Source organism: Vulpes lagopus, chromosome 5, assembly GCF_018345385.1.
Source record: "Vulpes lagopus strain Blue_001 chromosome 5, ASM1834538v1, whole genome shotgun sequence".
In the NCBI taxonomy this organism is placed as follows: domain Eukaryota; kingdom Metazoa; phylum Chordata; class Mammalia; order Carnivora; family Canidae; genus Vulpes; species Vulpes lagopus.
Genome location: NC_054828.1, coordinates 79,040,739 through 79,067,083, shown reverse-complemented (window position 1 = coordinate 79,067,083; position 26,345 = coordinate 79,040,739). Strand labels below are relative to the sequence as shown.

Here is a 26,345-nt window from a genome sequence, read left to right as displayed (position 1 = left end):
ACACTATTTTACCTTTCTTCTTCCTTTGCGTTTTCCTGATGTGGTAAATATTCTGTATTTCTAATGGATGGGGAATCCTTTTACTTATTTAAAGGTAGACATCATAAATTAACCTCTTACCATATAGTCTACCCAGGTAAGAAGTATAATGAGAACATATTTCACTTTTCTGACTTTCTCATATGGTGGAATTTTGCTGACTTTTTTACTTTTTTTCTTGGTCATTTTATATTGAAAACTGTGATCCATTTCTAGGTAACCAACAATAAATCTCAGATCTGCTAAAAATAAATAAAATGTCGAAAACTAATTTGAATATGATATTATTGTAATATTGGACATATAGTAAATTCCTACATCTCACATAAGCCCGGAAATTAACTCTGGCAAAGTGCCTTTCTTATATTAAGGTAGTATGTAAATAGAATAAAGGACATTTTACATGCATTCTGTTTTCTGGTAGAGGAAACCAAATGAAAAAAAGTGTTCCTCTCCTCTGTTGATTTATTAATATAATAAATGTGAAACTTTATCATTTTATTTTTTCACAACAAGGCTATTTATATTAAATATTCACAAGTTAAAAATATTGATGATTTATTATGTTTAGTTGATGTTAGCCTCTCATATATGGCATTTCTGTTACAGGATTGTCTCTTCTCATTTTTTTTTTTAAAAGATTTTATTTATTTATTCATGAGAGACACACACAGAGAGAGAGAGAGAGAGGCAGAGACATAAGCAGAGGGGGAGCAGGCTCCATGCAGGGAGCCTGATGTGGGAGTTGATCCTGGGACCCCAGGATCATGCCCTGGGCTAAAGGCAGACACTAAACCACTGAGCCACCCAGGCATCCCTCTTCTCATTTTTTTTTAATGGTTATCAAAGTGATATCCCTTCCTTAGCAGGGTATTAACATAAATTATGTGGATAACCACATCTGAAATCTGTCATGAAATAGAGAAACGGTTATGTGGAGTTTAATAACATGTTTTATAGATAAGAAAAAAATAACAGCGAAGTCTTTCTTTACTAGAGCACAAACATGCTCTGTTGCCTGTAGTGTAAGATTGTTTCTGAATTACTTGAGAGATACTTGCTAAGACAAATAGAGTAGTCTTTCTGACCTAGATATTTCCTGGTTTAAATATTAGTTATTATTGTTCCTACTGCTCTAATTCTCATTTTATTTTTGAGAAACCTGATATTGCTCCATAAATTGCTGCTATTTCCATGAAAATTCGACCTCTTCACTCTCAGTAGATGTGCTGGTAATTGGGCAGAACTTTCCACAAGCTTTACTGACTCAGATAACATTTTTAAATACACTCTCCCACATTTTCCTATTAAATGTGTGAGTTCATCTACACCTCTGTACACATCTTACATGTTTAAAGTTCTAGCATAGCCAACAGCAGTCATAGTTGATGATTGTGATTATTGGTTTCTCAAAGCAGAAGACAGTTTGGAGCTACCACCAGAAGCTAGAAATTTAGGAGTAAAATCCAGGATAAGAGGGGTCCACAGAGGAGAAGCTCAAAATTCTGCATAAGTGAAAGTGTATTTAGACCACATTGTTTTATTTCCTATATGTTTATATACCTCTATCATAATTTTCTGCCTCAAATAGACTAACCCTTGCACATTCTTTGCCTGATAAAGAACTTCAAGGCTCAAAGATTATTTTGTTTATTTTAAGCAACTCTAAGGTTAATTTATTTACATACAATAAAATACACTCACTTTAAATAGGATGTAATTAAATGTATAGTTTAAATTTTAAAAAATATGTGATAAGCTGTTGGAAGGGATACAAATGATAAAACTTTTTACAAAATAATTTGGTGGTGTCAGGTAAACATTTAAAATATAAAATTCTCTTTGACCCAGTAACTCACTTCTAAAAGTAACAGTGTGGATACATAAGAGATATTTAGAAGGATATTTTATTGCAGTAGTGTTTTTAATAGCCAGTGTTTTGGCTATTGAAAAAAGGGATATTTTATTGCAGTAGTGTTTTTAATAGCCAGTATTTTGGCTAAATGATTTTAAATGGCTAAATGAAAAAGACCTGAATATTCATCTAAAGGGGAATGTTTAAATGAATCAATACATCTTTTACTATAGACTACCATACACCTGTGAACATAAGTTTGATATATTTTATCTAGGAAAAATATGCTTAATATATTCAATGACAAAAGCAACTTGTAGACCAATAGCAGTCACATGGAATATGTGTGTGCCTGCTTATGTGTATGTATTCTATTCATCTAGTTAGCCATTGCAGTACTTGGAGCAAAAAATAATGGCAGCTTGGATGCAGACAGATGGGTTGTAGAGATGAGAGATGAATTGGTATTTCAAGGGATTTGGGAGGTAAATTCCAAAGGATTGGGTGATATTTTGGAAGAGGGAATGAGGGAGAAGGAGGAGTTGGTCCTGTTTCCAGTTTCAGAGTTTTGGTACTGATGACAGTTACTAGAAATTGAGCACTATAAGAGCATTAAACTGGGAGTGGAAGATCATCAGTTCATTCTAAGTGTTTTTTTTTTTTTAAGATTTTATTTATTCATTTGTCAGTAAAGCAGAGGGAGAGGGAGAGGGAGAAGCAGAAGCAGAGAAGAGGGAAAAGCTCTCAGCAGAGAGCCTGATATATGGGGCTTGATCTCAGGACCCTGAGATCATGAGCTGAGCCAAAGGCAGACGCCTAACCAACTGAGCCACCCAGGTGCCCAGCCCCTCCATTTTAAGAATTTTGAGTTTGAGGGGATTTTTCTGTATTTATGTGGAAATAGGTAATAAACAGATGTAACAGAGCTGGTGCTTATTAGAGAAATCTTGATGAGAAATACAGATTTGGGAATCAGTCACTGTGTGGCTGATAACTGAAAGCAAGCACATATGAAATTGCTCAGGGAAATAGTTTAGGCTAGGAAGAGAGGGGGACCTGGAATCAAGCCCTCAGGAACACAGCACGGAAGGTCAGGTATGAGGAGAATGAGTCAGTGGAGGAGGTAGGAAGAGTGTGGGGTTACTGAACACAAGGGGAGAAAGAACCAGTTAGTAATGATCTATGCTCAGATGTGTGGCTAATCATTAGCAAGAACCATTTCAATGAAATGATGGGGGCAGAAGCCATGTTGGAATAGGATGAGGAGTGAGAAGAGAGGAAATAGATACAGTAAATCAGATGGTTTTGTAAAAATTGGAAAGGTACTTGTATTATTATGTTAGTAGCAGGAAAAGATAGAATAAAAATCTACTTAACAATTATATCTCCTTACAGAAAAAAGGATGGAAACATATCAAAATAGTGATAGTATTTGGTTCAGAATATAGGAACTGTGTATGGTCTTTGAAATTTTCACTTTCCTGACTTTTAAACTAAGAAAATATATAATAATAATAATAATAATAATAATAATATAAAATTATAAAATATATAATAATAACAACAACAAAATATGGATTATTTATCAGGATCTGGTTAAGAGACAAACCATGCCAGTATTTGAACAGAGAGAATTTAATACACAGATTGTTAACTATGCATAAACTCACCTAGGTAAGTGTTAGATTAAAAAGAATATACTAAAAAAAAAAAAAAAAAAAAAAAAAAAAAAGAATATACTAAAGTATCATGGAGGTGGCTTCTACAGGAAGTGACTAGGGCTGAGGGAATATGAAGAGGAGGTTTTAATGACTAAATGTTAGAAACTATAAGAGGAAGGGCAAAGCAGAGCCAAAATACAGACCTGTGATGAAAGTGTGATGGCAGATTGGTGCTTCTGCTGCTGTCTTTCCAGTGAGGGTCGAGGGTCATGAAGCTGCTACTGCAAGCATTAGGGGAAAGTGGATTCAGCTGCTGCTACAAGAAGGCCATGCTGAAGCTACAGGAAGGCCATGCTGCTGCTGGCATGAATGTTTAGGGGAATAAAACACCATAACGCTTGAGTGTCCCTGCACACTTTTGCCAGAATACCAAGGTTATGAGGCTTGTCTGCTCTTTATCCAGGTCATTAGGGTTATGCTTGCAGGGATGAATTAAGGTCATCAAATTGGCTTGCTTTCACTTACTGTATGTAAAAGAAATTCTCCAAGCTCAGTGTTCTTTACCTGCAACACAATCTACCATGTGGGCAGGAATCCATTACAGACTCTTTGGATCATCCCTCCAAGATTTAGGTAGGAATGAGAGTGGGGCAGATACAGCCAGTGTAGATTAACTGAAATCTTTGGCTGATACTTTGCCATGAATAATGTAGTTCTCAGGTCTCTGACCCAGTAGTCAGAGATATTTAATACTCTGGATATTCATGAAAATGTGGTTTGCTAACTTGTTAGTTTGTAAATTGAATATTGTTTGAGAATATTGTTTGCAGACTCATTTTGTGAGTGAGAGGTGTGTGTGTGAATATGTTTCTACCTCTTTGTTAACCTACGATTTTGTAGTAACCTTCACTTGATTCTAAGGAATACCTGTGTACCCTTAAGGATGTTTCTGTTCATGATGATGATAATTCATCCAGCATGTAATACAGAGAGTCAAAGAGAGGAATTAAGAAAAAGAGTTGAGAGAGATGAGAAATAGAGGTTTGAAAGAATGTTTAGTAGGAGTCTTAGACGAGTTTAATGGAATAAATGATAGAGAATCAATATTTGAAAAGATATCAAGAGTAAGGAGGAAATATTAAAAGCTACTAAAGAGAAAGGGCTGATTACTTATAGAAGGATGACAGCTGACAGCAGAGTCTTGGTAGCAGTAGATGCCTGAAGACACTGCAGTGATATCTTTAGACTGTGAAGATGAAATAACTGTCAGCTCAGATTTTTATATTAACCAAACTATCATTCAAAAGGGAGGATGTAAGATGCAGGACAAAGAGGTGTGCAATGAATTAGTAAAATACCTTGAGGAATTTAATTATTGACTTGCATTAAATAATGCAAGGTGTAGGAATGTCTTTGTCTACATTTGTGTCTATATCAATATGTCAGTAATCTAGGTATCTATCTCTTTAATTAGTCAAATTGTCAAATAAGAATAGACTGGAGCTAGACTGCATGGGTTTAAATTCAGGCTTACCATTTACTAGTTGTATGACCTTGGGCAAATTAACTTACTTGTTTTAAACCTCAATTTCCTACTCTATAAAATAGGAGCAACAGTATTTATCTCATTGGGTTGTTGTGAGAATTAAATGGGTTAATATATGTCTCATTGTCATCATCCCAATATTTCTGCTGAATATATCTTAAGAAGTTCCTAAAACCTTTGGATGTTAATGTCAGATATTTCAGGGATATGGGGCTGGTATGGAAGAGAAAGAAAATAGTTTACTTATTTATTATAAATCTCTGTACGTTTTTACTTTCCAAATTATTTCATTCAATACTTGTTGAGCACCTCTTGTATGCTAGGCACTCTTTTAAGTACTGAGACTAGAACAGTGAATAAAAGTGTTTTGCCCATATATGGCTTACATTCTACTGTAGGTTAACAGGTGATGAACAGGGTGGATATGTGAGAATCCATGTGTGTTTACATACATACTTGCACTATCATTGGTAAACACTAAGGCGATAAACAGAGCATGGAAGAGAATAAAAAGGTTTTAGTTTCAAATAAGATGGTTAAGGAATATGTGCGAGGTTTACATTTGTGTAGAGACCTGAAGGAGATCAGAAAGAGCCATGAGAATGGCTTCTACTGAAAAAGAGAGCCTTTTTATAAGGGCTTTTAGTTGAAAGGAATAGCAGATGAAAAGACACTGATGCAAAAGCATAACTGGCATTCTTAGAGAACAACAAAAACAGTTAGTAGAGCTCAAGTAGCTGAAGTAGGCTTCTGGAAGGGAAAGGAAGGAGAAAGGCAAGAAGTCATAGAGGCTCATCGCTTATAAAGTTTTAAAGTCTCTTAAAGGACTTGTACTCTGAATGAGATGGGGAGTCATTTGAGCATTCCGAACTCTTCACTTCTAGGTTCTCCCTCAGCTAAGTTGAAAACAGGCTGCATGAGTATTACATTGGTAATTTAATCCAATAAAGAAAATTAAAAGCATCCATGGATTCTATAACGCTTCCATCCTCAAGAATCTTCAGTGGTTTTCCATGTTAACGGGTTATGTTACTTTAAGTTTCATTGCTTGTATTTTAAAAATCTTTGTAATTTTGCCACATTGTATCTGTTTAACTGGATTTCTTCAAATTCTTCCACACCTAGGAATAATTCTTCCAGTCCTAATTCTTCTAAACTTAGAACCAGTTTTAGCATATTTCCATTGCCTACCATTTTTTTTCCTGTTAAAAAATAACTGGGAGATTTTACATGATGGACATTGAACGTACAAAAGTTTTTTTGAAATAAGTGAAATGTTGTAGAAATCTTAATACTGAATCTTAAACGTGAATAATTAAGTAACTCTCATCTTGTTTATCAAGAATTATAATAAACTTGGTAGAATCTGTTTTACCTAGTGGTTTATTACAGGGTACTGTGGGAGGGCCATGACATAAAACATTTTTGTTACATAGCTTGGAACCTTGCAGCCAGCCAAGTGGAGGCATGCCATACCATGTACTGATCGATTGCCTTTATTGCACCACATGGTCTCTGTGAATATGAGGACCAGTCACTAGAACTTCTGTTAGAGCCACCATAGAAGAATCAGATACCTTCACCACTGTGCTTGCAAGGCCACTGCCTCAGATCGCTTGCCTCTTCCAAATACTGCATATTTAGATATGCTTGTCAATGCCTATGCCATATGTTGAACTGTAGGTGGAGTGGACTCTGGGAAGTGTTACGTAGTTTTCCATCCTCTGCAGTGTTTGAAGGTGTGCTTGAAAGGAGATTTGAATGAATGTTGAGTATCTACCACATTTAGATAAAAGAAATGAAAATAAAAATGACAACGGAGTCTCCTTTTTCAACGACACATCTTCCTTGACTAATGATAGTTACATCCTGATAAATCCATCAAAAGTTGAAAATACTGTAAATTGAAAATTCACTTAATACTTTTAGTCTACTAAGTGTCATAGTTTAGCCTAACCTACCTTAAATGTGTTCAGAACACTTATATTAGCCTACAGTTGTACAAAATCATAACACAAAGCCTATTTTATAATGAAGTCCTGAATATCTCCTGTAATTTATTGAATCCTATACTGAAAGTGAAAGACAGAATGACTGTATGGTACAGAATGGTTAGAAATATATTGGTTGTTTACCCTCATGATCCCTTAGCTGACTGGGACCTGTGGTTCACTGCCTATGCCTAGTGTCATGAGGGAATATCCACCACACATTCCTAGCCTAGGAAGTGATACAAATTTATAGTTGGTTTCTATTGAATGCATATCATTTTCACACTACTGTAAAGGTGAAAAATTACAAGGTGTTGATCGTTAAGTAGGACTGTTGTAAATTGGGGACTGTATGAGATTGGCAGCACTTAAACTTTTGAGAACTTTTGTGTTAACAAGAACACAGGGAAATGGCTACTCGTGCATTCTGGTAGGAATCTAAATTAGTAAAATGTGTGGAAGACAAATTGGCATTAACTGTCAAAATTACAAATGAATATACCCATTGGTACTTCAGTTCCCGTTTTGGAATTTATCTTACATAGTCACATAGTTTGGAAACATACATCTATCACATAGGGGACTGACTGACTAAATAAATGACAGTATATCCATTCAAGGGAAATTTCTGCAGCCACTAAATAGAAGGATGTTACCACATCCTTTGGGGGACTGATTTGGAAAGATCTCCAAGGTGCAGTAAAATAAAAGAAGCAAGTTCACAATAGAGTGCCTGCTATTCCATATTTGAGAGAGACAGAGACAAAACTCTGTATGTGTGTGCGTGTGTAAACTGTAACAGAATTTCTGTTTCTAAGAGGTATTGAAAATGAGGATTTGATTTAATAAGGCTAGAAATCATGCACATTGTGGAACTGATTCAGCACAAAATGTTTACTAGATATTTAAGAAACTGATAGCTGTTTGCATTGTAGAAGGAACTGTGTGGTTGAGGAATAGGACTGGAAAAGAGACTTATTTTTTTACTTCGATAATTTCTGGATTTTGTATTAGTTTGCCTGTGTTGCATGCCAAGAAGTAATACGTGTTTTATAATTAGCCGTTGCTGCTATCAAAATATGTTTCTGAAAATAGGTAATATAGGGCTGTGATTTGTTATTAAAGAGTTTGTGTATTTGTGAATAAGCTAAGCATAGTATATAAGGAATTTTTTTCAGTGATATTAGGGTGTCGTGTTTGAGGGACCTGTGGGCTATAACTGGTTACTATATATGTTATCTGTTAGTAATAGCACAAAGTAGGTGAAAAATTAGAAAATATATTTTGTAAATTTACTTTTGGAAGTGAAATAAGAATGCTTTCTACTTAGAAGATGTTCATGTTTGTAAGTCATTTTATCATTTTGACTATTAATTTTTATATGTAGAAAAGATGTAATACAAAAATATGTGATGATTAGATCCATGATAATATTAGATAAGAACCTAGTCCCTTTGTCTTCATGGTAAACACAAGCAGCACTACTGTTCACTCTGTAATGTTAACTTGATTTTACTAACATGTAAATGGTAATATGGAGAGGACAGTTTACATACGCTTTTGAATTAATGAGATTATTATAAGAAAATTATTAAAATTTTAACCTTAAAGTTGTCACATTTTTCATTGAGACTTTTGTGTCAAAGTAGGTATACAAGGAAAAGGTAAATTGATGTTTGAGAATATCTAATTAAAAGTTCTAGGAGGTTTTGCCTCATTTAAGGAACCTTGCAAGACATCTTAACATATTTCTTTGACAGCTTGCAAATATTTCTAATATCTTCTACTCCCAATAACGTTGGGGTGCTTTGTTTAGTGGAACCTTAATGTAGGACTTTGATCTGTTCCATACCTTCAACTACTTGCTTATTTGAAGAATCTAATAGTATTTTATCAAAAACATTAGACACAGTGAAAAGGTGGAAGCTTAAGTTATCTGATTAGTTTGAAATCAATTTGAAGAAGCTAGGCTTCAAGCATACAGGAGAACTTGCCACTTTCCTAATAGGACATTGTGACCTAATCTCAGTTTGGAGCCTCTAAATCAGTCAGCATTCTCCAAAGTGGGATACACAAACCTATCTATTTGGATATGCTAAGAAGAAATTTTACCATGTATATCTTAGTAGTAGTAGTACATGGTTTTAAAAGTTCAGAAGCCACTTATATTAAGGCAATTTATTGTTTGGGTACCCAAAATAACAGTAATTAGGGTTGAGGGGAGAAGCATTTATAACTCTCAGAGTTGAAATGTGAACTCAAACCTTTTCTTTTTAATAATGTGGACCTTGATGGAAAATGTTGATACATAAACATGCTTTTCATATTTCAAGGGATTTTCCCAAATTGGGTTGCATCTTTTTGTTTTAATATTTGTACTAAGCCTATGTACCTGTGGATGGACATTTTGTAACCTGACGTTTTTCTCTTAAGACTTTTGCCCCTGAAAATACAGATAATATATATTAACACCAAAACTATATCCTTTCCTTTCAATTAATTATAATTTCAGGCCATTACACCTGATAGCTTTCTTTAGTTTACAAACATTTTCTCTGATCGTTGTGCATTCCATGGTACAAAGAGATGCCATTATTCCTCTTTATACTTCTTCCATGGAGTATGCATCCTATGAGAGATCAGCAAATGGTAATAGCTATAATTTATGAATGGGTGGCTATAATTTTCTTTTATAAAAAATGTTTTTTATATTGTTTCAATGTCAGATTTTCAAGATTAAAGCAGTTCAACTGGCTGAGAAACTCCTTCCGGCCTTTAACACACCTACTGGGATTCCTTGGGCAATGGTGAATCTGAAAAGGTAAATTTTATTTTTATATGATTATTCCTGTTCTGAAAGAATCAGATTAACTTAATGCTAGAAATTTCTAATGATCTTCCCCCACCATACTTTCTATGACTTAAATTGTTTTTCTCTACATATATTCAGAAATATATTTCTTTAAAACATTCTTTGCTTTTCTATAGAAGTTCTTTATCTGTAGCAATTCACTTGCCTTATTGTATTCCAGTCTCTCCTGCTTGTTTCCCTAAGTCTGGATTTCTTTTCCTCACCTGTTTTTTATTTTTTATTTGCTTTATCATTTCCATTTTGTGCTGGAATGGATTTAAAGTGCTTTCCCTCTCTAATTTTTTATATATCACCTGTTGATCATCTGAGGTAAAATGGAACATAATTATACCTTAAAATCAGGGCTCCCTATTGCCGAATGATGAGGGAAGACATAATTCGTAATGTTGACTAGAGGGTCCTTATTATAGTATTTGTACTATTGAAATTCAAAGTGAACTCTTAAACATTCTTTACACTCTTTCATTCTAATAGAAAACACAGGTTTCACTTAGATGGAAAAGAATTCTGTGATAACTTTATAAATCATCGAAAGACATAAAATTAAAATTTTAAAAATTTAATGAATAATGTCAATATATTTCATGTGCATTTAAATAACTTAGGCTGACTGAAACTTTTGCTATTTGGGTTTTTCTCTAAGTGAAGTTTATTATTCTCCTTAATGTTGGAGTTGGGAATTAAATGAAAATTTGACTCTTGTTCTCCTTGCCCTTAGGCCCTTTAGAATAAAAGGAGCATTTACTTTTCTGGAATTGTGATTCTGTGACAACTTTATTTGAAAAACTAATCTATTTTAGTCATGTCTTTCTAATGAAGAGTTTTATAGAGTTTAGATTTCCATTGAGGAGTTAATATTTAATACTGAACATTAAATTTAACTTTACTCTTCTCCAATTTCATGCACTATATATAATATAAATTACCTCCTTGCAAGGGGGATAAGTTGGCTGAAGTTCTTGAGTGACCTGCACAAAAGGAAATGGCCAAATGAAGTGTATGTGCCTGTGCTCATTCCTTAGTTTTATGACATTTTCAGATGTTTCCTTCAGTACAATTGCCAGAATCATATAACTTTCTTATGTAATAAGAATTTAATTTAAAATTTAATTCTGAAATGAAGAAAAACTGCAGAACTTTTTTTTAATGAAAGAAAACAAAATCCAGCTTAAATCACAAAACTTCAAATTCATATTGAGATGAAAGTAGAAATGTTTTCAACATTCATGTCTTGAACATTTTATAAATTTAATTTTCATTTAGTTTCCTCATATATATATATTCATGCAGATACCTATTTTATTTGAGTTTATAGATCATAAATACAATTACCTATTTTTTCAAAGTTCTTTTTCTTTTGGTTGGAGTCTCCTAATGTCCCTCATACATAGGCTTTTCTCCCCTCTTGCTGCCTGAGAGTCAACCCATGTTAACAACCAGGCATATTTATCATCTACAATATGATGCAGCATACAGAAGAACATGTTTTGGTGAAGCTTTTAAAATTTTGTGTGGGGTTTTTGGATGCTTGCTTTTATGCCTTTTATTTTTCTCATTCAACAGTATTTCATGGACATACTCTTCTGGATCATATGATAAAGCTTTGTGATAACTACATAGTGAAACATAACTATAATATGTTGGTTATGATGCTATACATAGGTTATACCATAATTTATTCTAACATTCCTTATCAGTGGTATTTGTTTCCATAATTTTGCTACCATAAATATTGTTATAATAGTATCCTATATATATGTTCTTGTGTAGTGGAATTTTTCTCTGAAAATGATTCTCAAGAATATGATTGCTGGATCCAGAGACTATGTCTTTTTAATTTTGGGGGGGACAGATTCTTAGGGGTGGGAATGCTGGATCAAAGGGTATATGCATTTTACATTTGATAGTTATTACCCAGATATTTTCCAAAAAGACTGTAGTTCATCATAATTCTGCCTACAATGTGTGAGATACCTCAGTGTCTGGAGGTATAGGTTCTATTTAATTTTTGATTGATAACTCTGAAGTGTTACTCATTGCTCTTTTCATTTGTGTTTTCTGACCAGTGAATTTGAATATCCTCAAGACAGATATATATATATATCTGTCTTGAGGATATTCAAATTTAATGCCATTTAATGGCATTAACTTGATTTATCATATCAATGCATTTAAACTTGCCATATATATATATATATATATATATGCCATATATATATGGCATTTAAATTTGTTTTTTTGCTTTATTTTATTCATAATAATTTTTATTCATAAGTTTTAAATTTTTATATATTCAAACAATTTTTTATAACTCTTGGGTTTATAGTTTTTGTTAAAACGATTGTCTCCATCTATATTTTATAAGTCTTCTAGATTTCCATTAAAGGTTTTTGTAATATGCGTTTTAAAAATATTTCATCAAGTGGGGTGTTAACAAGCTAACAAGCTGTATATTTTTCATCAGTTGCCTTTGTCAGGTTGAGGAAGTTCTGATCTTTTCCTATTTTACTTAGAGTTTTTATCATGAATGGGTGTTGAATATTGCCACATACTCTTTTTCTTCATCTGTGGAGATAACATTTTTCACCTTTGTTCTGTTAATGTGGTAAATTACTTGTTAGGTTTTCAAATGTTAAACCAACTTTGAATTCCTGGGATAGTCCTTGGTCATATATTCTCCTCTTTATATTTAGCTGTATCTGGTATTAGAGTTATCTAGCTTCATAAAAGGAAGTGGAAAATAGTCTCCCTTCCTCTGTTTTCTGAAAGCATTCGTGTTAAATTGGTGTTACTTCTTAAATGTTTAATAGATTTACCTATGCAACTATCTGGGTTGGAAATTCTCTTTGTGGGAAGGTTTTTAATAACAAATTCAACTTTTTACATATATACATAAATGTGTACTATGGCTGTTCAGATTTTATTTTCATTTTGTGTTAGTTTTAGTTAATAGTATTCTTTTTTTTTTTCTTTTTTTTTTTGTTTTTTTTTTGTTTTTTTTTTAGTTAATAGTATTCTTAAGGAATCCCTCCATTTTGTGGAAGTTATCAAAGTTTTTGGTGTGCAGTTGTACACACTACTTTCTTATGCCTTACATGTTTCTAGGCTTTGTAGTGCTAACCCCTCTTTCATTCCTGATATTTGTTTTCTCTTTTTAATCAATTTGGATAGGCATTTATCAATTTTGTTAATCTTTTCAAAGAACTAACTTTTGTCTTTAGCTGCATTTAGTAATAAAATTTTAGAATTTTCTTTAGGATATTTTCTGTGACAAATCAGTTATTTCTAATTGTGTTGTTTAATATGCCAAATTTTAGAATCAGGGAGATTTCTTAGATGTCTTTTTTTTTTTAAGATTTTATTTATTTATTTGAGAATGAGAGCACAGTGGGGTGGGAGAGAGAAAGAGGGAGACAGAGAAGCAGACTCCCTGCTGGGCAGGGGAGCCCAACATGGGACTCCATCCCAGGACCTCAAGATTATGACCTGAACTGAGGGCAGATACTTAACTGACTGAGCCATCTAGATGTTCCTTAGAGATCTTATTGTTTTGATTTCTAACTTAATTTAATTGTGGTCATAGAAGTTATTCTGTATAATTTAAATGCATTTAAATCTATTGTATTAGGGTTGCCTGGGTGGCTCAGTTGGTTAAGCATCTGCCTACACCTCAGGTCATGATCTCCCAGTCCTTGGATCAAGCCTCACATCAGGTGTCTGCTTTCTCTCTCTCTCTCTCTCTCTCTCTCTCCTGCTGCTTCTCCCCACCATGTATTCTCTCTCTAAAATAAATAAATAAAATCTTTATGTAAAAAAGTAAATCTCTTGTGTCTTATATGGACCTTCTTGGTAAATTACACTTGAATCTTTATTCTGCAGTTGTTTGGATAATGTTCTATAAATATTAGGTTAAGCTAGTTGATGGGTGTTGTTTAGATTGTCCTTCCTGATTTTTAATTAATTAAATTAATGAAGTTAATTAATGATACGCTTCTTTTATGAGTTGCTGAGATGAAGTATTAAACTGTTTCCAAGCGTGATTGTGGAATTGTATATTTCACTCTTTATTTCTGTTTTTGCTTCCTGTGTTTTGAAGCTTTACTTTCAAGTACTTACATGTTTATGTTCTGTCTTTCTCATGATTGCGCCCTTTTTTCGTTATGATGTGCCCCTCTTCATCTCTGGTAATATTTTTGTTGGAAGTTTGTTTTCTCAGATGTTAATATATCTACTCCCCCTTCTTATGCTTACTACTTTCATGGCATATCCTTTTTATTTTCAACCTAACTGTATCATAATTTTAGTCCTTTTGGAGACAGCATATAGTTGGATTTTGCCAGTATGAAAATACTAGACCATTAACGTGTAATTATTGATGCAGTCTGATTTAAGTTCTGCTTTTCCATCCTTCATTTCTTTTGTCCTAACTTTTGAATTGGTAAATGTTTTAGAATTCTCCTTTATGTGTTTTAATTTAAAATATTTTTTATAGTTTTTGGGTTGTTGCTATAGAAATCACACTGTACATAATTTTTCATTTAGCAGTTAATATTGTACTACTTATGTATAGTAACATTTCAACCATACTTGTTCATGTGTATCTTCTCTCTCATCCTTTATATGCTGTAGCTGTGAAGTGAATTGCATGTAACACCTCTAAATCTCAAAATAAATTAAAATGTTAGTTTGAGTAGACCTGTTTACTTTATAGAATTGAGGGGAATAATATCCTAGTATTTACCCAAGGGATTACTATATCCACTTAATTTCTCTTCCAAGACCTGACCTTTAATCTGGTACCACTTCATTCCAGCCTGAAGAATCTTAGTTAACATTTCTTGCAATGCTCATCTGTAGGGGTGAATTCTCAACGTATTTCTTTGTTTGAAAAGTTTTTACTTTGCATTTATTCTTAAAGGATTTTTTTTTTTTTGGTGAATGTAACACTTTTGATGAGTTTTTCTTTCTACACTTTAAAAACATTGTTTCTCATCTATTTTCCATTGTTTCTGATCAGTTACAATTTAAATGATTGTTGTCCTATATGTGTGTTTGTGTGTATGTGTGTGTGTGTGTGTGTGTGTGTCCTTTTTACTCCTCCAATTACGGTTTTTTTTAAGGCTTTTTTTTTTTTTTCTTTATTGGTTTTGAGCAGTGTGTTCCTTTGGTGTCCTCCTTAGGCTTTGCTGATGGGCACAGTGAATCTGAAAGTGTAGGTCTTTCACTACATATAATGGTAAAATTTTGGCCATTAATTCTTAAAATGTTCTTTTCTGCCCCATTCTTTTTTTTTTTATTTTTATAAATTTATTTTTTATTGGTGTTCAATTTGTCAACATATAGAACAACACCCAGTGCTCATCTCATCAGGTGCCCCCAAGAATGCCTGTCACCCAGTTGCCCCCACCCCCTCCCCACCTCCCCCTCTACCACCCCTAGTTCATTTCCCAGAGTTAGGAGTCTCTCATGTTCTGTCTCCCTTTCTGATATTTCCCACTCATTTTTTCTCCCTTCCCCTTCATTCCCTTCTACTATTTTTTATATTCCCCAAATGAATGAGACCATATAATGTTTGTCCTTCTCCGATTGACTTATTACACTCAGCATAATACCCTCCAGTTCCATCCACGTTGAAGCAAATGGTGGGTATTTGTCATTTCTAATGGCTGAATAATATTCCATTGTATACATAAACCACATCTTCTTTATCCATTCATCTTTTGATGGACACTGAGGCTCCTTCCACAGTTTGGCTATTGTGGACATTGCTGCTATAAACATCGGGGTACAGGTGTCCTGATGTATCACTGCCCCATTCTTTATCTCCTTTTGAATCTCATACTTGTATTTCAGAATTTTTATTTCTGTCTTCCAGGTCCCTGAAGTCTTTGTATTTTCCAATCTTTTTTTTCTATATTCTTTGTTCTTTAGACTGAATAATTTCTATTAATATATCTTCATGTTCACTGACTCTTTCCTATATTGCTCTAATCTGCTCTTAAGCCCATCCATTGGAGTCTTTAGAATTTTGATGGGCACTGAGGGGGGCACTTGGCGGGATGAGCATTGGGTGTTATGCTATATGTTGGCAAATTGAACTCCAATTAAAAAAAAAAAGAATTTTGATCTGAAGCTTTTTCATTCTGAGATAGAGCTTTTCTGTCTTTTCATTTATTGTATTTCATGAAGCATAATTAGAGTACTTGGCCTAAAGTCTTAGTATTTCTAACACTTGGGTCATCTTGGAGTTGGTGCTAGTTGATTGTGTTTTCAGTTGAGGATAGATAACTTTTTGAATGAATCTTGGACATTCTGAAAGTTTGGTTGTGGAAATTCGGGATTCTGTTGTTTTTCTCAAGGGTGTGAGTGTGTGTGTGTGTGTGAGAGAGAGAGAGAGAGAGAGATAGGGAAAGAAAGAGAGAGAGGTTAAGTAGTCGTTTAACTGATTTCTTAGTTGAATTCAGAGTTCAAACAGTGTCTCATTTTGAGTCTGTTTTCAAGCATTCGTGATTCATTTGGCAGCCAGAGACATAGAGTTCATATACAGAACTAGAGGCTTCCCCTCCCTTGCTGTCTCAATGATGTTTCAGTAGTTTGTTTGCTGATATGTTGTTTGGGGTCATTGTATCTTTTTCTTTTTTTTTTTTTTTTTTTTTTTTTTTCATTTTTTTTCATTGTATCTTTTTCACATGCAAGATTGGCCTGCACTTTTTAATTCTTTCTCTCTCTCTTTTTTTTTAAAATATTTATTTATTTATTTTTTTATGATAGTCACAGAGAGAGAGAGAGGCAGAGACACAGGCGGAGGGAGAAGCATGCACCGGGAGCCTGATATGGGATTCGATCCCGGGCCTCCAGGATCGTGCCCTGGGCCAAAGGCAGGCGCCAAACCGCTGCGCCACCCAGGGATCCCTCTTTCTCTCTCTGTAATTGCTGCAAAAACTGGCTTCTGATTCTTTAAGACATAAGGACTACAAGTTTTCTATCAGATTTTTGCTATTCTGCCTACTGTGGGCTTTGACTTTGGGCTAAAAGCTATAAGAAAATGTGGAAGTTAACCCTATGCCTGCCTATGTTTACTGCTTTCCACTGTCCTTGGAATCTGACCACTTTTGTTTATTCTTGAGTGACTTTAGGCCATTGTCATTTTGTATTTTGTCCAGAGGCTATAATTTTTTTTCTGCAGGAGAGATTAGTTCTATCATTCAAAGATTTCAGGGGTCATAATGAGAACAGAAATTAGAAAAATTCTGTTAGATTGATTCATAGATTCTTGGTTTTTAAAAGGGCTATCTAGAGGGGCATCTGTGTGGCTCAGTCGGTTAAGCGTCCAACTCTTCATTTCATCTCAGGTCATAATCTCATATCGTGAGATTGAGCCCCACGTGGGGATCCATGCTCAGCATGGAGTCTGGTTGTGATTCTCTCTCTCCCTCTGCCCCTCCACCTGCTTGTGCTCATGTGTGCTCTCTCAAAATATTAAATCTTTTTAAAATGCTGTAATAAATTATATTTTGAAATTTTCATTCTTTACTGCTGGAACATTTAGAACATAGATGTTTTGTAAATTTAATCCGAATTCAGCAATGTGGTTGAATTTGAATTCTCATGTTAATATCAGTAATTTATCTGAGATTATGCTGTACTTTCTTTATATACAATCATCTCATCTGTGAATAGCGATGTTTTTGGTTTTACCCTTACTCCCCACCCCTACCCCCTTATTGTACTGGCTACAACTGACAGCACAGTATTGAATAGAAATGATGAGCAAGGATACTCTTATCTTAGTGGAATGTGAGTTTTTACCATTGAATATCATGTAACTTATAAGACATTTCTATATTTCTAATATTTTAAGGGTTCTTTTAAAAAATCTTGTATTGTTTAACTTTTTTCCAATTTTTCTATAGTTATGTAGATAAGACTTTTGTTCCTAAATATTTTTATTGCAGGCATTTACACTGATTTGTTTTCCAATGAGAAACAATTGTATTCAAGGAGCAAATCCAGTTTGATCATGATGTACTGTTCTTTCTATATATTACTGGATTTTGTTTGCTGATATGTTGTTTGGGGTCATTGTATCTTTTTCACATGCAAGATTGGCCTGCACTTTTTAATACTCTTGCCTAGATTTGGTATCTAGATTCACCTTTTTCAAAACATGTTGGGTGGTGATTCTTCTTTTTCTCTTCTCTTGAAGAGTTTGTATAGGTTGTTGTGTTTTTTTTTTTTTTTTTTTTTTAATTCTGAGATGCTTGATAGTAACTTCTGGTAAAGTTACCTGGGTCTAGAATTTTATTTTGAGTAAGTTTTTATACTGCTGATTTAATGTCTTTTATCACTTAATTAAATAAGTTACATTAGATAATTTGTTTTCTATTTAAAGGAATGTTAATAATTAATGCTTTTCTAGGACTCTGGTCCATCAGGCAAAATATATTCTATTCTTGTGACACTTGTTTACTCTGTTACCTGTTATGTATCTTTTTATATTGATACCTACATTCAGTAAAGAATAGCATTTAAATTTTTTGCTGGACGCTCCTAAGCAACATACTATATAGACATTTTGGGTGAATAACATACAGTTTTTACTTTTTTTTTTTCAATAGGAAGCACAGAAAATTTTTAGCCCCAGGTACATTTATAAACATGATCTTATTTAATTCTAACAATAGCTATATGAAGTAGATACTTAAGAAATGTTATCTCCACTTTATGGATAAGGAAACATCAAAAGGTCACACTGGGATCTGTCTCCTGACAGTGGCTCATTCGGCTTCTATCATTTATTTAAAATTTTTATTTAAATTCCAGTTAACATACAGTGTAATATTAGTTTCCGGTGTACCATATAGTAATTCACTTTTTTACATTGTCTGGTGTTCATCACAAGTACACTCCTTAATCCCTGTCACCTATTTAACTCATCCCCCATTCACCTCCACTCTGGTAGCCATTAGTTTGTTCTTTCTGTAGTTAAGAGTCTGTTTCTTGTTTGCCTCTCTCTCTCTCTCTTTTATCCCTTTGCTTGTTTATTTTGTTTCTTAGATTCCACATATTAGTAAAATCACATGATATTTGAAAGGGGAACCCCTTTATACTGTTGGTGGGAATGTAAACTGATCTAGCCACTCTAGAAGACATTAGTTTCCTCAATAAGTTAAAAATAGAACCACCCCAGCAGCCTGGGTGGCTTAGCAGTTTAGCACCACCTTCAGCTAAGGGTGTGATCCTGGAGACCCAGGATCGAGTCCCACGTCAGGCTCCCTGAATGGAGCCTGGTTCTCCCCCTGCCTGGGTCTCTGCCTCTCTCTCTCTCTGTGTTTCTCGTGAATAAATAAATAAAAAATCTTAAAAAAAATAGAACTACCCTATGACCTAGCAATTGTGCTACTACGTGTTTATCCAAAAAGCACAAAATTCATGTTTACAGCAGCATTGTCTACAAAGGCAAATTATGTAAATAGCCCAAGTTGTCCATCGACTGGTCAATGGATAAAAAAGAAGTGATATATACATACAAAGGAATATTAGCCATAAAAAATGAAATTTTGCCATTTCAACAATATGAATGGAACTATAGAATACTATGCTAAAGTTCTCCATATTTTTACAAACATTTCTTGTTTCTTGTGTTGTTGATTTTAGACTTCTGACAGGTGTGGGGAGATAACCTCATTTTAGTTTTTTTTTTTTTCTCATTTTAGTTTTGATTTGTATTTCCCTGGTGATGAGTGATATTGAGCATCTTTTCATAGTTTTGTTGGTCATCTGAATGTCTTCTTTGGAAAAATGTCTATTCTGGCCTTCTGCGCATTTATTAAATTGGATTATTTATTTTTGGGGTGTTGAGTTTTAGAAGTTCTTTATACATCAGATACTAACCTTTTTATCAGATATGTCATTTGCAAATATATTTTCCCACTCCATAGGTTGCCTTTGAGTTTTGTTGGTTATTTCCTTTGCTGTGAAGCTTTTTATTTTGATGATGTTTCAGTAGTTTATTTTTGCCTTTGTTTTCCTTGCCTTGGGAGACAGACCTAGAAAGAAATTGTAATGGTCAGTGTCAGAGAAGTTACTGCTTGTGTTCTATTGTAGGATTTTTATGGTTTCATGTCTCACATTTAGGTCTTTAATCCATTTTGAGTTTATTATTGACTATGTAAGAATAATAAGTGTAATAATAAGTGTGTAAGAAAGTGGTGCAGTTTCTTTTTCATGTTGCTGTCCAATTTTCTCAACACTGTTAATTGACCACATAGTTGTGGGTCCATTTCTGAGTTTTCTGTTCTGTTCTATTGCTCTGTGTGTCTGTTTTTGTGCCAGTGCCATACTGTTTTGATTACTACAGCTTTGTAATATAACTTATAGTCTGGAACTGTGATGCTTCCAGCTTTTCTTTTCTTTTTCAGGATTGCTTTGGCTATTCGGGATGTTTTGTGGTTTCATACAAATTTTTGGATTGTTCTAGCTCTGAAAAATACTGATGGTACTAAATATGTAGATTGTTTTGAGTAGTATAGACATTTTAACAGTATTTGTTCTTCCAATCCATGAGCATGGAATGTTTTTCCTTGACTTTGTGTCATCTTAAATTTCTTTCATCAGTGTTTTATAGTTTTAAAAGTATAGGCCTTTCGCCTTGTTCATAGGTTTATTCCTAGGTATATTACTATTTTTTGTGCAGTTGTAAATGGGATCGATTCCTTAATTTTTCTTTATGCTGCTTCATTTTTGATGTATAGAAATACAACAGATTTCATTGAGTTTTTACTTTCAGAGGACAAGCCAGGGCTTCATTGTGATATTCAGTGGAATGACACATGACAAGTACCTGAATATTATAAGTAGAAGATATTAGTGTCAGCATGATATGAGATCATCAGAGAAAAGGAAGTTTATGTTTATTTAAGGAGATCAGAGAGTTTTCATTGAGCACTTTGATTTGCTTTTAGTAAAGAGTGTGATACCAATAGATAATACAGATGGATAGGGCATTTTGAGTAGAGGAAATAATTTTACCAAAAAACAGATGTGGGGATGGGAAACTATAAGAGATGAGAAAACATAGGGAAGAAAATTGAGCTTTTAGAGGAAGGACTGGTGATGAAGTAGAGAGAACCAGTATATATGAACCTCCAAATGCTTCAGCTAATCCTTTAATTAAGGAGATTTTTGAAAGGGCAGAAATGCCATTTCTGTAAAGAGGCTTAACCTTTAACTGGAAAGCTTGCCTTGGAGTTACTGAGATAAATTTTATTATCAGGAGATTGAAAGAAGAGCTTGAGAGTGTATTTGAAATTCTTTTCTCTGAAAAAGTCACAAGATCTACGTAGGGCATAAGTAAAGGCTACTTTACATCTGGAGGGTGAGCTTATGGAACAGACTGGAAGCACTTTCTTTGGAGTTTTTGCCTTGAAGGCAACATTCAAAGGCAGTATTGCTTAACCTCTACAATTAAATTGAGTTCTCTTGCTGTGTATGTCCATCCAACAGAAACATGCCTGTTTTGTTCACCACCATTTTCTTAACACTTAACATGGTGACTGCATTCAAATAACACCTATCCCAGACAGAAGACTCATAAACAATGGTATGATTCTTAACATGATTGGCAAAAGCACAATGAATGAAGCTAAACCGAATATGCAGAATAACATCTGTGGCCAGCAGAAAATAATATATATAAAAGACTCCATTAAAAAGAGAGCAGAAGGAACCACACAGAGGTGATGTTTCCTAGCCAACAATTTTGGCATCCTCCATATAACTTCAAACTCCTGTGCCACTGAGTTTCTTCAGCTTGACTCCAGAAGGAAGTTCTGTTATCATACAGGGTTCAGTGAAGGTTTTTTAAGGGGGAAATTGTCTATTGTGATTTTGAATAAATACTTGGCTTGGATTGATCTCTCCTTATCCAGGAAGGAGTAAGTAATTAAAAAATTAGGGCCTTTAAAAACCAAACAAAGAATACAAGAGACAAACCAAAAACCAGATTGTTAGCTATGGAGAACAAACTGGTTACCAGAGGAGAGGTGGGTAGATGGTGGGTGAATTAGGTGATGGAGATTAAGAGTAGTGCATTTACAACAATGAGCACTGAGTAATGTGTAGAATTGTTGAATTGTTATATTGTACACCTGCCTGAAACTAATATAACACTGTATGCTAACTATACTGGAATTTTAAAACAGAAGATTACATACCTTAAAATTTGCAGAGCTCAATCAAAGAGACAAAGAGAAAACAGGTATTTAACAAAGTTTTTACTTCAGGAAATACTTAAATTTTAAACAAATGCTTGCTTCTCTTGAATTTTTCATCCATGTTGAACTTAAAGCTATTATAAAACATTACGAATAAAATTTAAAGGGAGTAACAAACTAGAACAGTATTAATAGTAATGATATTGATAGCAAATGAGTGTCATTCTTAATATATAAATAGCTTTTACTGACTGTTAAGAAAAATACCCACCAATTATTTAGAAAGTTCCTAAATACATGAATGGGTAATTCAAAACAAAAAAATCTCCAGCCACTTTAGTAATTAAGAACATTTAGATTTGAAATAAGATTGTATTTTCTTACCTAGAAAACTGACAAAAAAATGGAATTATTTAAGGCTGGCATAGTGAAGAAATGAGAACTACATATAGTTGTTGGAATTGGAAATTTGAGTAACTTGGGAGATAGATTGGCAGTAGGTTTCAGAAACTGAAAAATGCCTGCCCTTTGACCTTGTAAATTCACTTCTAGAAATTTATCTTAATACGAAGTAGTTGTTAAGTATTTACAAAACTTTAATTGCAAGGATGCTCATAGCAGTGAGGTTTATATTCACTATTACCAGAAAATAGAATGAATGTTAAAATCAGAAGAGTGGGATATCCATAGAGTAGAATGTGACACAGCCATTTGATATAATGTTCTGAAAGTGAATTTTTGAACAAAGATAATACTTCTGACATGTTAATTCAAAGAGCAGCGTATACAAGTATATGACCCTATTTTTGTTAAACCACTCTATCGGTTTCTAAGTAGGCATCAGAATTCATTTTCTTACTCTGTTTTCTTCCTTCTCCTAAGACAACAATTCTTTTTTTTTTTTTTTTAAGATTTTATTTATTCATTCATGATAGAGAGAGAGAGAGAGAGACAGAGAGAGAGACAGAGACACAGGCAGAGGGAGAAGCAGGCTCCATGCAGAAGCCCCACGCGGAACTTGATCCTGGGACTCCAGGATTGCACCCTGGGCCGAAGACAGGCACTAAACCGCTGAGCCACCCAGGGATCCCCCTCCCTTTCTCCCCATTTCTCCTCCTCACTTTCTTTTCTCTTTTTATTTAGCTAGATATTTTAAGAAAAAGAAGTACATATATTGGATAAATATATTTGTATTGAAATAGCATGTACTCAACTATGAAGTAAGCCTTCAGTTCCAAACCCCTAGTCCTTTAGGAAAGCCACTATTACAATTTCTTGTGTATCCTTCCAGATACTTGGTGTACTTATATATGCATATATGTCCTTGTATATATGTATGTATTGTTTACTTGTCATTTTCATTTATTAGTGGGTCTTGAAAATTATTCCATATCAGCACTTAGGTATATTTACCTCATTCTTTTTAAGAACTTTATAATAATGATTATGCAAGTACCATAATTAATTTTAAAAGAATCTGATATTAATGAACTGTTAGATTATTTCCAGAATTTTGCTGTTAAAAAATGCTAGGAGAAACGTCCTTCATATGGGAATCGTGTGTGTGTGTGTGTGTGTGTGTGTGTGTGTGTGTATGTATGCATGTGTACATGTATATGTGTTGGTATGTCTTTGGTAGAAATGTTGGATCAAAGAGTTACCTAACATTTTGCAAATACTGTTTATTATTATTTAACAGATAGGTACAAAATGAAACCTTATCTTAATTTTCATTTCATTTATTTTCGGTGAAGCTGTGTATATTTTATTCAGTATAAGCTTTTTTTATATCCCTCTCTGTTTTCTAGTGGGTATTAAAAAAATGAATTCTTAAGATCTTTTTGTATATTAGCTAAGTCAATACTTTGTCATATATGTTGCAAATACTATTCGCTATTATTTATGGGAGATTTTTCTTCAAAGATTAACATATTATCTAGTACAGTAATGGTTTGATTTTTTTTTTAAGATTTATTTATTTATTTATTCATGATACACATAGACAGAGGCAGAGACACAGGCAGAGGGAGAAGCAGGCTCCATGCTGGGAGCCCGATGCGGGACTCGATCCTGGGACTCCAGGATCGCGCCCTGGGCCAAAGGCGGGTGCTAAACCGCTGAGCCACCCAGGGATCCCCTGATTTTTCTTTTATACCTTTGATCCATTTAGAATTTATTGTGGTATAGGAAGGAAGATAAAAATTGAACTTTATTTTTTTGAGATGTTTAGGTTAGTGCTCTGACATTACTTACTGAGTAACTTCTCAATGCCTACCAAAGTCATAATTTTATGATAAAATATAATGAAATATAAGAAGTATTTCCAAATGTGAATCTGTTTTTTAGACTTTCTTCTCTTGCATTAATTAGTGTGTTTATTTTAGCTCTACATTGATTTAATTACTTTACTTTAATTACTGTGTGGTTGTACTGGTCCCTTTAGTATCCTGCTTCTCAGTATCAGCTGTTCTCACATGTTTATTTTATTTTTATGAACATTTGAATTATTGTGTCTAGTTCATTTTTTGATCTTCTATAGTTGGGTTTGCTCTAAATTTAGATATTAACATCTTTACATGAAATCTTCCTTTCCTATAATTTATTGTCTTTTCATTTATTTAAATTTTGTCCTTTGTTAGTAGGAGGTTTAAGGCTTTCATATAGCTTCTGAACTTATAAGTTCACTTAAATGCTTAACCTTTTAAATTTTACTGGGACTTTCTTGGAGCATAAATTCTACAGGAAAATAGAAAGAATGATTTTATTTATATTGTTTAGGCACTAAAAGATTTCTAACATGATAAAAAGCATAGAAGTTGCACTGCTTTGGTAAAGAGAAGAGTTAATGAACTATTGGAGATGCCACATTAAAATCAAGAACCAGAAAGTATTTCACATTTTTTCTGGAGGTTTTAACAAGTGTAACCAAATAAGAAAAAAGGGATAAAGTGAAGATATGGATTGAAGATAAAATTATAATAACAGATCATATGATTGCTTTCCTGGAAGAAAAAGAAAATGATCAATTGACAAACTATCAGAATAATAAAAGAGTTGAATAGATTGGCTAGTTAAAAATTAAAACATGTCTTTGAATACTAGGGATATAGGTTGAAAGTACAGAAAGGTCATGCCCTGGTGAAGAACTGAGCTAGCTGAGTAAAGACAACTGTAGATCTGTCTAGCAAAGCCTGAAAACAGTCCTTGAAAGAGCTAAACTGTCCACAGGTTATTTAACTGTCAAAAGAAAATTGAAAATTCTTGAAGAAAATAAAATTTGGATATTCAGAAAAATATGACCTATAATCAGAAGGGAAAAAAATTGTCAGTAGAAACATATACACAAATAATAGATGATGGAGATTGCAGTAAAGGATTTTAAAATAGCTATTATAGGTATGCTCAGAGATTTAAAGAAGTATGAACATAATAAGAATTGAGATTTTATAAAGGAATTTCTAGTGCTTAGAAATACATGAAATTAAAAATTCACTTGACCAGCTTATTAATAGCATATTTGACAGTGCATCAGATAAAATCCATGAGCTTGAAGACATAGCATTAGAAACTACCCAAACCGAAAAACAGAAAGAAAAATGAAAGGGGCATAGCCCATGATCTGTGGGACGATATCATATGTGTAGAATACATATAAATGGAGTGGTTGGCAGTAGGGGGCAGGAATAGTGGCAGAAAAACTAGTTGAAGAAGGGAATGGCCCCAAATTTTCCAAATTGACGACCAGCTATAAACCCACAGATTCTAGACACTTGAAGAAACCCAAGCAAGGTAAAATAAAGAAACATAATGAATGGGTGAAAATCATGAAAAAGTTTTTTTTACCACCACAGAAAAAAAGACATTATGTACAGAGAGCAAGGATAGAAGTACCAGTTGCTTTTTGTCTGAAGCAGTAAAAGCCAGAAGACAATGGAATGCATTTTGAAAGTGCTGAAAGAGTCAGTCTAGAATTCTCTAGCCATTGGAAATATTTTTCAAAACTGAAAGTGAAATTAATGCATTTTTAGACAAAAGCTTAGAGAATTTATTGCCAGCAGACCTCTATTACCAGAAATGCTAAAGGAACTCATTTAATGATGCTAGATGGAAAGGCAGATCTATATAAAGAAATGAAAAACAGATAAAAGACTAAATATGTGAATAAA

The 26,345-nt window shown here is 33.7% G+C and overlaps 1 protein-coding gene across 2 annotated transcripts in view; it reads left to right on the top strand.

Annotated features, from left to right (window-relative positions):
* The window catches only part of MAN1A2 (mannosidase alpha class 1A member 2), a 182,496-nt gene that overhangs the window by 75,257 nt on the left and 80,894 nt on the right, over window positions 1–26,345 (top strand). For both annotated transcript variants that reach the window (XM_041754200.1, XM_041754201.1), the window contains one exon: window positions 9,819–9,913. In XM_041754200.1, coding sequence (XP_041610134.1) covers window positions 9,819–9,913 — 95 coding nt within the window. The remainder of the gene's footprint in view (window positions 1–9,818; window positions 9,914–26,345) is intronic.